We start from the raw sequence: 15,868 nt of genomic DNA on the forward strand, positions 1-15,868 counted from the left end.
TTTATTATAAACAGTAATTTTTATTTGTTATTATATGCAACATAAATATATGTATTTATCTGTATATAATAATAATTTAATTATTTCTTATAAACATAAATATTATACAAAATTAAGTATTTTAATAAATACTTATATATTTAGTATTAACTAAAAAATAAAAGTTATATATGTACTTATAAAATTTCATTCAAATATAAATTTCGATAAAACTTATATAATATAATTGAAATTACATTTTCAGTAAGCACTGCATTACATGTATATATGTCTTATTTAGATGCATTAAATTATTATTTTCAAAATTAGTATTCATCTATAATTAATTCATTATTAAAAAAAATATAAAATTTTTTACATATATATATTTCATACTTAAATTGTTCATAAATTTAAGCACATAGTAAATAAGGTTTTGTATTATATACACATTATAATACTTTTATCATAATATCATTTTGACAAAATTAAAAAAAAAAAATATATGCATTCTACTTGTTTTATAAAATACAAAAAAGACATTTAATATTAATTTAAACAAAATAATATATGTTTTTTAATTAGTTTACCAAATAAACTTTTTTGACTAAATGAACAAAAAAGTAATGAAAACATATTATTTTCACTACTTGAGAATAACATAAAATTTCCAATTAATTTAAATAATATATAATAAATACACATTTTTATATGAATTCTATGGAACATACATATACTTCGTATACAAATACACCTGCGTACACATGTAACTATTTTGCCAATATACTAAGATCAAAGGATTCCTTAAAATACAAATTAAAAAATAAAAACTATCAAACTCTCTAGGAATTACAAATACATATTTTTATACTTCATGCTAAAATATTTATGGGTATGTAACTGGTATTGTAAAAATTAACTATATGTACATTTCTTATGAATGTATTATAATTAAGGATACTGCATATATTTTTATTCCATATTAAATGTTTTTATGGTCAACTGAATTAACAATATTATTACAATTTTTAGTATTATTTTTCTTTATTCTTTTATATTTTTCACATTTTATGGAAGTATAAATAATAACTAATATTATTAAGGCAGTAACAAATATTGAAATTGCTGAAAAAACAAATAATACTTCATTTGGTATAACATTAGTAATTCCTATTTCACCGTTAACTTCATCTATTTTTAATTTTACAAATAAAAAGTATAATATTAAAACCATTAAACTTGTCTGTAAAACTGAAAAATGTGCAGTAACTCCTAAAAAAAATCTTTTTATTTATCATTCTTCTTGCAGTTTTTTTATTAATTTCCATGTTATTCATAAATCTATCAACAAAATCTAATTGATGGAATATCTTTTTTTCAAAAAACGTATCCATTCTATTAAGTAATGTTTTTTTATTTTATACGTAATATATATTTTTCCTCTTATTTTAATAAAATTTCTTTTATTATTTTTCTTCGTGATTTAGGGAATTTTCCATTTTTAATTATATCCTTCTTTTCATTTATTAATTTATTGTCACCCCTGTCATACAATAAATCTCCAGCTAACTTTATATTCAGCGAACTCTATGATAAAAATCTATTTGTTGATAAATATGAACAATCATCTAGTTTATAATTCTTATCTGTAAATTTACCATAGTCATACTAAAAAAAAGAATATTAACATTTATAATTTATAAGTATATATATTTCTATACTAAAAATATTCACTTTCTAAAAACAAAAGTTCAAACCCAAAAAAATAAAAAATTAGAAATATTATAATAATACTATATTACCGTTATAATTGTAGGCCATAATAAAAAGTGTTAATGTAAATATTTTAATAAAATAGAAGAGCTTAAAAACTTATTTCATTGTAAGTTTCTTTAATGATATTATATATCGACTAATAAAAATGTAAATTATATTTTAATTCCTTCAAATAGTAAAATAAACATCTTATATTATTTTTGATTTTTTTATATTATTTTAAAAGGAATACATTGAACTTATATAGATATAGCTTATATTAAATTTCGCAAATTAAGATTAACATTAAAATTGATACAGAATAATTTAAGAAATGGTTTATTGTATTAAAAAAAAAAAAAAAAAAATAATATAAAAAAGAGGAGTATTATATAAGCTACAAACAAATAAATGATTATTTATTCAGAGCACATTTTTTTTTTTTTTATTTAAAAGAACATATATAATGTAGAAAATGTACAGTCATATATATTTAGAAGCTAACAATGAACTTTTACATTGTTTCTAAATAACTCTAATTTTATAAGTTTTTTTGTAGACTTTCCTCCATTTAAATAATACTAATTATTGTAGCAGTATGAATAGTAGCAAAAATATATAAAGTTAAGAAAAATATTTTTAATTATTTAAAATACAGATTAGTACATATCCAAAAAGAAAAACATGCTTTTTTATAAACTATTATATATTAAATAAATAAAATTTATTTTCACAAGGAATTCCGTAATGAACGTATATTTTTAAGGGTACTATAATAATTAATGTTATATTTTTACTTAGTGTTTTTATAATATTATAATTTGTATATAAATCTGAATATAATTTATTTTCATTTAATGGCATATATATATAAATATAAATTCCATATATTATTTAATCCTTTTAAAAATATAGATAAACATATATTTGGAAAAATATTAATATATTAAAGAAAAATTAGGAAAAATAAAACTTAGAATAAAACCATGTATACAATTTAGTAAATTCAAAAATATTTATAGGCATAATATATTACAGTATAAAAGAGTAAATATAAATTTAAAATATAAAAAGGTATAATAAAAATAATTTACTAATGAAAAATTTTGAAAAAATTCAAAATATACTATTTCTTTTATATACATACTGTTACAAAAACATTTTTAACAGAATCTATAAACAACTAATGTTTTTATATTACATAATAACTTCCAATAACAATAAAATTATATTGTATCCATATATTATAACTTTTTCTTATAAGACAATGCCTAATAATTATAAATTTATTATATATAAAAAAATTTTATTAAAATTGTAAAAACAAAAAAAATAATACATTTAAAATAATTTTATTAAATTAATAAGGGAAATTGAAATAATTAGTATAATTATATTTTTATTCTATCACATTATTTGTAATCATATCATAATATCCATAATAATACCTATATAATACCCTTTATAATCTTTTATTTTTTTATAAACATATATCTTAATAATTTTAATTTATTCCAAATAAAAAAGGGAGTAATACGTAAAAATTTGTAAAAAGGCACTTTATAGGTTATATTATGAAACAAATTACAAAAGTGTAAAGACTAGTTTTAATTATAATAATTGAATTAATTTAAATTCGCAAGAATACTTAGGAATAAATATTTTTATTAAAACTTTTTTCATTTTACTATATATTTAATAGAAATATTTATTCATTCAGATGATTTATTATGTTATAAATAAGAAGAGTAATCATTTCTGGAAATCAATTTATTTTATCATAAATATTTAAATATATTTCTATAAATATAATTAAATTAAAATTATGTATGTATAATAATAAAATGATAAATATAGGAATACTTTTATTCATTGGAACGGGTTAGAACTGCAAAATTAATAATCCTCTATAAATGCTTTCAACTAAAAATTATATAATACAAATAAATACTCATTATTTCATAGAAATAATTTTAACCATAAATATTGAAATATATAATTTTTCTTTATTAAATGTATATAATATAAACGTAAGGTATTATTATATATATATTAATTTTTTTGAATTATTCTAGTTATAATACTAGGTATATCACACATTTCTTTTGAATATTTATCCTATTATAATTGATTATGTATCTTCTAATCAGTGATGTTATTAATATTATATAATTATAGGTTATATAATATATTTTATTCCAGTATGTGATTTAAAAATATATTATTGTATACTATATATATGTTCAAACAAAATTTTATTGAACTATTGTTTCATTAATTGAACATTTAACATTAGTATTTACTATAAATATATTAATTCTTTTTAAATATTGTATTACTAATAATTGGATTACTAAAATATATTAGGACAAAAATATATAAATTAATCAAGGAAATAAGTGAAATTTCGATTTTCAACTAATATATTTTTGCAACGATATTTTTCTTATTTTAATTTAGTACTTTATTAATATTAATTTCTTTTAATAAATCTACAATATTCAAAACTTATTTAGCACATTTATACTGTATATAAGTTTTCATATATTTAAAGAATATAAGGCTAATAAAAAAATATATATATAAATAAAGTTAAATTAATTAATAAATATATTATAAAATATATAGATCAATAAATATAAGGAGTAAAATATAGAACAAACATAAATAAATTAACCAATTTTATTAATTGAATATTTATTCCTTTTCGTATATAAAAATATTAGTGAGGGAGCTCATACAAAAATAACTAAAAAAGAAATAAAATTGATATTTTTTTTTACATTAAATAGTGGAACCTACTATGACCAGAAATTGTAATGTATAATAATACTTAAATATAATAATATTTTTAATTCAATAAGAGTATATATTAAAATAAAATTATTAAAATAAAAGAAAATCTTGTTTATCTTTCATCTTCTATTTAAAATGTTATAAATAATCTATGCCTTTTTGTGGCTTATAAAAAATTTTTATTATTGATTGAACAAATTATTTTATAATAACGAAAATATAAGAAAGCAAAATAAATAGAAATTGGTTATAATATATATGATCTGAAATAACATATATTATCTAGTATATTATGTTTCGTTGGCTTTCTTTTTTTTAAATTTAAACTTAGCTCTTATAAAGCAGATCTATGTTTTAAGTAAAAAACAAAAATGTATTGTGATAAGATCGATTCAATTTGTTGTTAATCTGCTATATATATACAAACATAAAAAGGAAAAAAATGAAAGCATATATATAACAATATTAGTACATTCATTCACTTCCTTACTTCAAACAAAAAACAAGTTACGTATATTTTTAATAATAAAGACTAATCATGCATTTTTTAATTACTTCAAAAAATAGTAAATAAGGCTAATATAAGATAAAACAGTGTCCTTTCTGTTTTTTTTACAATTACAAATATAAATTGACGCATATATCAATGAAAATATATAAACTCTGGTTTTATATATTTATATCAAGTTACGTTTTTCAATAAAATCTTGTTGTATACAAAATTATATATATAAATGATAATATTGTTGTAAAATGAAAAGATAATTTAAAATAAAATGTGAATAAGTTTAAAATATTCACATTTAAAAAAAAAATTAAAAATGTAACTTTTTACTCTTGATCAAAAAAACCCGTCATCTGCAGGTCTACCTATTGTATCTCTAAAATTATAGATATGTTGGTTAATTGTGTTTATCAATTAGGAAATTATATATTTTTATCGTTATAAAATACTAATTTATGTAAAAAATGTTATTCTGTGTAATTTATTTTACTTTTTAAATGTAATAATTCTTTATGTTTGGCAGTTTTTCTTAGGATATAAAAAAGCCTCACTAAAACTATAATCCATAATATATATAACGATCCACAATACTTTAATAAATCTCTAGTAGTTGTAGAGTTTAGTCTATCATACAACAAATATATTAAGATAGCGAATGCTACTCCAACTACTAAATGGAAGATAAATAAAGCAAAAAATGCCCTATCTTTTTGTTGTATACATTTTTTCTTAAACTTAAAATCAGCATTTTTACTATACCTAACTACATTTTTATAATATATTTTGTCTAACATTCTTTTCCCAGAATAGATATTTACCTTATTATATTCAGAATATTTATTTTTCCTTGTTTGTTTATAGTTTCCTAAACTATTTGATGTATACACTTTTAGAAATTTATTTTTTCCTTTGGATACACTTCTATTCCTAGATATATGTTTCTTTTCGTATTCTTCATTATTTAGAATATCTTTTTTTTTCCCATACAATATTAGAACACTTTTCCTTTTTATACCTTGCTAGTAAGCGATAATTTTTTGTACATAATTTTTCATCAATAAAGTCCATGTCATCCAAATATTTACAAAAATTACTCTAAAATAGCAAAAGAAATATTTAAAATTTGGAAAAATAAATAAATCGTAATATGAAATATCAAAAGAAATATAAAAAACACAAAAATGAACAACAAAGGTATATTTAATTAAAATATATCATAGCAATTCACTATTAAAACGGTATATCCATGTTAAAATGATAAATGTCCCGATTTTAATAAGTAAGGATAACTTAGATTTCTCTTTCAAACTGCATATTTTTAATATCGTATTATGTCTTGTTAATAACAAATTATTGACAACAAATATTTTTTCACTGACAATGGGCACTATCTTTTTTTTTTTTTAAATTAATAATATGCATATAATAAATATAATACATTTTACAACATGGAAAACGTAACAAAACTCTACAATTTTACTACTATATTTAACCTTAATATTATTCACAAAAATCAAACATTAATTTAATAATATAATTTTAATGTATAAACAATCATTTAAAATTCCTAATTTAGTTATTTAATATAATAAAATAATTAAATAATTATTACATTAATCCTTTCAAAATAAAAAAAAAAGAAAAATTATGATTACTCAATACTTGAAAACATTCATTTTAAATAAAATATAAAATATATAATGTATAAAATATAGATAATACAATGTTCCGTATATTATGAGAATAAATGCTAATTTTATTTATATTTCCTTATTAATAATTACTTTTTAATAAACATTATATTTTGAAAAAAATGATTATTATATTTAAAAAATATTAATTTTCACAACAATATTATAATTGTAAAAATGAACTAAAATAGGAACATTTTTACATAGTTTATATAAATTTAATTTTAAAAATTGTACATTTATGATTTACTTTATATTTAAAAAATGAAAATTATATGATATTATGTATTAAAAATATATCAATTTTAAAATCTAATAAAAAAAACAGTACTTATATTTGTATCATAGATTTTATAAATTATAATTTATAACTAAATTTAATTTATTCCATTACTACTAAATGAAAAATTTTTAATTTTTCCTCTTTATATATATATTTTTTTTTCAATAAAATGTGTACTTTCAGAAGATATATTAATAAAAATTAAAGAAAAAAAAAAAAAAACTGTGATTGAAATTAAAATTGGTGTAAAAATCGTGAATATAATATAAAAAAGTAATAGATATTTCTAACGAAATATATTTGCCATAATAATATTATATATGCGGTATTAAATGTATATAATAAATAAAGAAATAACAAAGTAATTTTTTAAAATACATTATTTCGAAATTTTACTTTACTTCTAATAATATTTGAACAAATAAATAATTTTTAGTTAATTCATTTACAAATACATTATATAAAAAACATTTATTAGATATACAAATTAATGAACATTTAACTATATTTTCATAAAAATGTCTTTAATAGCAAAATTGTGTTCTATTAACAAATTTATTTTTCTATATATTATAACAGACAAATAAAATTATAAATTACAAATATATTATATAATTAATAATTTAATATAGATTATTTAATATAGAACTCAATTTTTTTCTCTTAAAATGTTTCTCATCTAAGGAAAAACTTAAAAATTTACAAAAAAAAAATATATACTTAAATTAAAATTATTTTATATATATTGTTTTCAGTTAAATTCATTGTCAGACGGACATTTGTGAAATATCTTATTTAGTTTCTTTTAGGTTTTCGTATACATGCGGTATGCCACATTTTTACACAGTTAATAATTCAATATATAGTATAAGATAAACCAATTAAAATTTTTTAATAACCTATATTGTAAAATTATTTAATAATTTATGAAAAATAAGTGCATATTTTATAAAATCATGGTAATCATTTTCATATAAACACAACTTTTTCCTCATAGTAACATTCAAAGTTTTTAAATATTTTTTTAAGTTTTTTTCTTAAAAAATAACTATTTATTTGTATAAATTATTTATGTTCTTCCTAAATTAAAAAATAATAACAAACACTCCAACTTCCTAGTAATATAATGAATTTTTTCCTTATTAATTAAACATACTAGTAGAAAATTGTTTTTATATATATATATATATGTACATGCAATATATAACTCAATAAAGTACACATATATTTACTATTATAACTTCTTTATATTTAATAAAAAATTTTTTGCATAATAAAAAATCATGTTAAATATAAATCAATTAAAAATTTCAATTTTCAAAAATTATTTTCATATTTATACTAGCTATATACTGTTATAGGCACAACATATTAAGTAAAATATTCAATTTTTATAGAACCTAATGCATTTTATATTTCAGTATAATTCATATAGTGAAACATGCGTTTTTCTCTTCTACAATAAAACAAAAAATACTTAAAATGATCTCCTTTTTTATAATTTGTCATATATACTATATGTTTTGCAATTTCGAAAAACCTACACTAATACAATTTACACATGATATCTTCTCACTTATGATAAAACATATTATTGTTTATAAAACAGCCATATATATAAATGAGTTTTGAAAAATGGCAATTATATTTTTATGCATATTCAAAACATTAAAATTGAATATGTTACTTATAAAATACTTATGACTAATGGAAAAAGTATACCATTTTAACAATTTGTTAATGATGAACATGAGACCTTTAAATTTAAACTAATCCAAGTTTTTGTAAGAGCTTCATAAGTTATCACCATCATGAGATAAAAAACTACTTGTTCTATAAGATATAAAATTATTTATTAATTTCCAATAATTATATTAACAACTATTACAGCATTTTTCTTATTTTTTGTTTTGCTAACACTATATATTATTCTAATTAAAATAATGAATTAACTTCCATAATCTCTCTAATTTACTAGGATATAAAATTACTACTGTAGTAGTGTTGTATTTGCCAATAAGTAATTCTTTTGTAAACTGCTTGAACTTATCTGGAAAATTATGACGTATTCATTAAGAAGAAAAGTAAATTCATGGAAATGTATAGATAAATACAATAACCGCTTAACGACAAATAGTTCTGAAAAAGATAAGATGTATTATTGCAGTGGCATGTACTACATTACATATCATACTCAGAATTTTATTTAGAAACGATATTATCTCATTATATATTTATAATTCCCCAATTATACAGTAAATAAAAAAGACATTTTATAAAAAAATATTTAGTTATAAATATATTTTATAATATTTTTCTAATAAACATTATTTTATATAATAAATTATATTTTTTTTTGTATGAGTAGAGTATATGTAATATAATATAATGCATACACTTCGTTTGATAAAATATAAAAAAAAACATTTTTATTTTAAATATAATAACAACCATTTACTTTTCTTATTGCATCTACCAATAGTCATTTTAGAACTGAATAAGGTAAATAATATAATATAGGTATTTTTCCTTTAAAGTATAAATTCTAATATAAAATAAACAAAATTAAATTAATTTTAATATTATATATTAATTTTAATTCAATACATACAATTTCAATAACAACCCATTTTAACACACAAATATATATATAATACAATAATATTTAATTACTCTGCTACAATAAGTTATAATACAAAATGAAAACCACTAAAACATTCAAATACACAAAAAAGCGAAAAAAATAATTTATTACTGTTCGTATAAAAATAATGGCTTATACATAGGTATATATATAAAATTATATCAATAATATGTATGACTGTAATGTATATAACAATAATGATATCACATATAATACTTCTTACTAATAATTAGTTTATATGAAAATACAAATTTATTATTGTTTATTTTACTTTACCATTAACTTAAATTTTTGATATTTTTCATTATTTCTTAAGATCTTATAAATCGCTACTATAATTATAACTTATATTATAACTATAAGGATGATAAATGATATTATACGAATATAGGTTCGCAAAACTTTTGGCACCATATATTATATAGGAACTTTGAAATATTTCCACAATGGAACTGTTCCAATATCGTCCCATTTAATATTCAAAGAGTCTATTCCATATAGTGAGGGTATTCCTATTCCCAACAAGAAATATATAACAAATACAGCAACTCCAAATCCGTAATTTCTAAATTTTATTTTTTTTAAAGCTATATTTCCTATTCTTTTTTTTTCAAAAAAATGATCATAATCTTTTTTTTTCATGCATTTCTTTTCAAAATGAAAATATTTCCCATCAAACATTCCATTATTATAATCTATAACTTCTGTATAGTATTGTGCTTTATATAATGAACTTCCATTTGAATATTTTGTTTTTCTTATGAAACCCTTTTCTTTATGTGATATATCTCTTTTTTCGATCACATCAATATATGGTATATTTTCTTTTAACTCCGCAATATTTGAATACTTACCTTGTTTATATTTTGTTAGCAATCGAAAAAATCGTGTATATAATTTTCTGTCAAGATTTTAATTATCACCTGGTTTGTTAAATGTTATCTAAAAAAAAAAAAAGAACATAGTTATTTATTATTTAAAAAAATACATAATTCATTCTAAAAATGTGTACTAAAAAAAATGAAACATAGAAAATATGTACAATGCAAATAGCCTTAAATTTTATAATCTTATCACATCTTCATAAAATAACATATCCATGTTAAAAGGATAAATGCAGAAATTTTTGTAAGTAATATTAAAACAGTTTTTTGTTGCATGATATATATCTTTAATAATCTAATATACGAATTAATGAAAAAATTAATAGTATTATAATATACTCCTAATTATAAAGGATACTACGCTTATATAAAAACTATCCTCTTACTATTGCTTGTTAAATACATAATCAAATTTTTATAACAATAAAAACTTTTTAAAAACCTACAAATAAATGTAAATTTAAAAATATATTATAAAATTTTTACTTTAATATTATTTATATAAAATTAATTTTCATTGAAATAAAATAATTTAAATCTTCTCATAAATTTTCAAAATATATTATTTAATTATTTAATGAAGTACACTAATTAAATAATTTTCTTAATAATTCTTTTCAAAATAAAATAGAATAAAAAATAATATATCTTTAATAGAATTTCGAAACATAGAGTTTATATATAATATAGAACGTAGAGAATATATTTAATACATTGTTATATACATTAATGTAATAATTCCGAATAATAAGGATGTTATTGTACTAATAATACTAAAGATCCATACGTTATATTTGAAAAGAAACCTATATTACTCATAAATATCCATTATTATTATATGAATATATTAATATATTAAACAAATAATATTTTGTGTTAAATTAATCATAACAGATGATTTAGTTAATTCCTAAGCCCATAAAATATTTTATGCTATGTAATTTATTTAATAAATTGGCTAAGTATAATAATACTTGATATAAGTAGGAATATATATTTTAAAAGCAAATAAGAATTGATTTTTTATTTTTATTGTATAATTCTAGAATATCATAATTTTTAATTATGTTTAATGTATACCACTATTTCTAAATAGAGGATATTTATATTGATATAATTATTTTATTTTATATTATTTTGAATTAATTATAAATATAAATAAAAATTATTAATAAAAGGGGAGAAAAAAAACATGGTCTAAGTAGAATTATTAATTTTGGGCATTAAAGTACATATTATTTAAATGAACTAGAATGTTTTAATAAATTATAGTAATATTTTATATGAAAAATAAATATATACATATTATTAAAACTTATATTATCAATATTTTCAATTTTAACCCAGACTATTCTCATATATGCTAGCTTAACTTTCTATAGATCCTAAATATAACTTTACAAAAAAGGAATATCAATGAGTTTCCTAATTTTCCAAATCATAATTTTGAAATTTTAAGTAATGCCGATAATTAAAATCCATATTAATATTATATTATATTATTATTTTAATTTTAATCTATAAAAAATCGTATTTAATAAATGATACATAATCATAAAATTTACTCGTTTAACCGTTTCATGGGGAACATTATATACTATATTTATTTAATTGAATATTTCTAAAAAAATAAAATAATCATTTAGGTATTAATTATTAATACTATTTAAAAGAATAAGAAAAATATTACTATTTAAAAATTATCTATAAAAAAATATTTCTTTCTATTATTTGATTTTTGCAGTTTTTTTTTTTTAAACTCATTATTAATTTGAAGATATTACTAAATGTACTTATATACCTTACATACTATTATAAATTTTAAAAATAATATTGACTATTTACTTAATATATTTACATAAAATTTTAAAAAATAGGATAAATATATATACCTAAAAATCTACATATAATTACATTGTTGCAAAAAAGAATATATTTATTTTCATTACACTAAATTAATATTTTTATAAATATGAATAACACATTTTCATAAGCCCACATTTATAAAAAAAAAAGAAAATTTAAAAGAAAAGAATATCACCATATTATATATTGATATATGTTTCCGTTCAATACATTAACTGTTTTCCCTAGCGAGTTAAAACATATATATATATATTTATTTATTTAAAAGTTTTCAATATAACATATTTTTTAAGTTATTTTGCAAAATTGAGATAACAAAAAAATTAAGCACAAACATTTACAAGAAATTTCTTTAGTTCATCTTTTAATTATGAAAATGTTATAATTCCTATGTTTTTAAACAATTGTAAATAACCAATAATTTATAAAGATAATATTTTATTGTATATCCGTATTTTACACGGTAAACCAAATAATAACAACTGAACTTTTGTTAAAAATATATTTACAATCAATATGTTTTATATCACGTTTTTCATAATATTTATTTTATAGAATAAAGATTAATCTACTATTATATAGAATATATATATACATATATATTAAACTAAAACTATTCACTTTGTTTTATTAGACACAAAACAATATATAATAATCTTTTATTCAGAACTAATCAGTAATATTTTTATTCGCATTACAAATAATAATTTTATAATGGTAAAACAAAAAAAATATTATATATCACTTATATTTTTTAAATATATATTAATACATAACTTGAAAAAAATTATATTAATTTTCCTATGATACATTAAATTTAACAAATAAAAATATATTATACATAACAAATAACAGAAATAATAACATATATAAATATATATTAAGTCATAACTTTTATTCTGAAAAAAAATTTTTAAATTCTAATAAGACATCATTAAAATATATAAATTTTCCAAAAAACCTACAAGTATATTTATACTATCGTATATCAAAAAGGAGAAAGTATATATAATTGTTTTTGTAAAATTATGTATATGTATATTAAACATATGACTAAGTATATTAAATATATTATTTTATTATAATGGCTTCCTTAAACAAAAGTTATATTCCATATTATATATTTTACCTTTTGCCGAATTTAATTTTATTAAACTTTTTAACTTTTTTATGGTAATAAAATATTCCTAATATAATTGCAATGCCTAATATAAAAAAAGGTAAAATATATATTAGACTACCATAAAAATTTTTAATAATTCCAGCTTTGTTTTCCTCTTTAGTTGCTTCAACAGCTATACAAAATAATTTCCCTGAATTGGTAACCTGAAAACTACTCTGTAATGACTTTAACATCTTCAAATTAAGGATTTCATACAATATACTATTATTATATAGCACGTTTACAACTCCATAACCAAAAAAAAATTCTACTAGGAATGCTATGGTTAACAACAACAATAATATCACAGGAAAAAACAACCTTAATGCGTATTTTTTACGTATTATTTTCTTGTAAAGCTTATCAGTAATTGCTATGTCTTTATTAAGAAAATCTACATAATCTAGTTCTTTGAATATTCTCTTTTCTAAATGAGAGTAGACTTTTGTTTCATATATGCAAGTTTTATTTTTCATATCTTTTTTATGGCTTCTAGCATTTCTTAGTAAACTTCCATTTGATTGTTCCTTTTTTGTTACAGTCCATTTTGCATTATTAGATATATCCTTTTTATCCTTCAATACAATCGGAATGTCCTTTAAACATACAACATTTGAATTCATATGCTGCTTATATTTTGACAATATACGATAGTTTCTTGTATATAATTTTCGTAGATTATTGTAGCATTTAACAAAATAGTTGTTGTGCGTACGCTGAGAAAACATAAAAACAGTTATCATTTAATCTTGTTAATAATCTAAGGCTAAAAAACAGCACTAATATAGATGAAACACGAACAATATAAATAAAGAACATGTTGATAAACAGAAATATCGTACTAAAACATTGCAAAAATGACATATCCAACTTAAAAGGATAAATGTAATAATTTTAATAAATAAGAGTAACTTAATGTTTTGTTTCATTATATAAATATTCAATATTATAATATATTCAGATAAGACAAAATTAACAATAACATAATATTCCTCTAAATATATAATATGATATAATTATTTCATATATAGTTTTTCTTATTATTTTTTAGTTTTTCATAAGAAAATATTAAGACATACATAACTATTTACATAAAATTGGCATAGATAAATAATATTATAAATATATTATGAATTTTGTATCTTAATTTAAATCATAGTAAATTACTTTTCATTAAAGTAAAATAAATTGAACTACTTCATATATAATAAAAATACATAATTTAATGTACCAGAGTAATTAGACATTTCTTTCTTTAAATCTTTTCAGAATAAAAAAGAAAAAAGAAAATATATACGATTTTGTAATTTTTCTGAATATTCAGTTTATATAAAAAATAGAAAGTAGAGAATACAGGTAATACATTCTTTTTTATATTAAAAGAATTATTATTAAATTCATTTATATATAACTACTAATAATTTCATTTTAAAAAATTAATATTTTGCAAAAACAGATTATTGACAATAAAATGTTTACTATCCTAACATTGTAGGAAGAGTACTAATAAATAAAAATTACAGAATTTTGTACAATTTAACTTTGATTTATTAACAATAAAACTTTCTTATTTTTATTATTTATGTTATTCATAAATAATACAATTTATATTATATAACATAACAAATCAAAAATTATTTATTTTAAGAATAAAGTATAAAGTGCTATTTTTGTTATATTATTTATAAATGTTATAATTTATAATTATTTGTAATTTAAACTATTACTTCTAAATTAAAAATTTGCAATTTTTACTAAATATTTTATTATTATTATATTTTTTAATTATATATATATTTTTAAAAATAATTAATAAAAAAATAAAAGGGAAAATATATATAGTATTTCTTGAGTAAAACACAATAATATCCAAATAATCTTCCTTTAATAATCTATTTGTTTAATTACCCAACGAATGAAAACATTTATATTTTGTTTTATATCAATCTATTTTATCATAAATATTTAATTTTTATAACAAACAAATAAAATTATAATTAAACAAATATAATATTAAAAAAATAAATGTAACTAATCTTTCATTTATTTGTAAAACATAGTAATAGTCAAATTAATAATTTAATGAATAGATATCTTATAAAAAAAAATAATATCTTCTATTAAATTTTTGATTTTATCCTACGAATTATCCGAACACCAAGCCCAAAGTGCCACATATATATGTATATTATATACCTGAAAAAATGTTATTTCATAAATACTATGACTATTAGCATTAATAAAAGAAAATAACAAAATTAAAAAGCAAAAAAATTATTAGTAATGAGGTTACTTTTTTTTAT

The 15,868-nt window shown here is 17.7% G+C and overlaps 2 protein-coding genes across 2 annotated transcripts; both read right to left on the reverse strand.

The window, feature by feature from the left end:
* Nucleotides 1-10,070: 10,070 nt before the first annotated feature.
* Nucleotides 10,071-10,813, reverse strand: MKS88_003070 (uncharacterized protein; the record flags this gene model as incomplete). Its single annotated transcript, XM_067216131.1, has 2 exons — nucleotides 10,071-10,507; nucleotides 10,747-10,813. The coding sequence occupies 2 exons, from the start codon at nucleotides 10,811-10,813 to the stop codon at nucleotides 10,071-10,073; spliced, it is 504 nt and encodes a 167-aa protein (XP_067072809.1).
* A 2,715-nt stretch (nucleotides 10,814-13,528) lies between these two features.
* On the reverse strand, nucleotides 13,529-14,494 carry MKS88_003071 (uncharacterized protein; the record flags this gene model as incomplete). The annotated part of the gene is made up of 2 exons (XM_067216132.1): nucleotides 13,529-14,281; nucleotides 14,408-14,494. The coding sequence occupies 2 exons, from the start codon at nucleotides 14,492-14,494 to the stop codon at nucleotides 13,529-13,531; spliced, it is 840 nt and encodes a 279-aa protein (XP_067072810.1).
* Between the last annotated feature and the right edge of the window lie 1,374 nt (nucleotides 14,495-15,868).

Source organism: Plasmodium brasilianum, chromosome 10 (genome assembly GCF_023973825.1).
Source record: "Plasmodium brasilianum strain Bolivian I chromosome 10, whole genome shotgun sequence".
In the NCBI taxonomy this organism is placed as follows: Eukaryota; Apicomplexa; class Aconoidasida; order Haemosporida; family Plasmodiidae; genus Plasmodium; species Plasmodium brasilianum.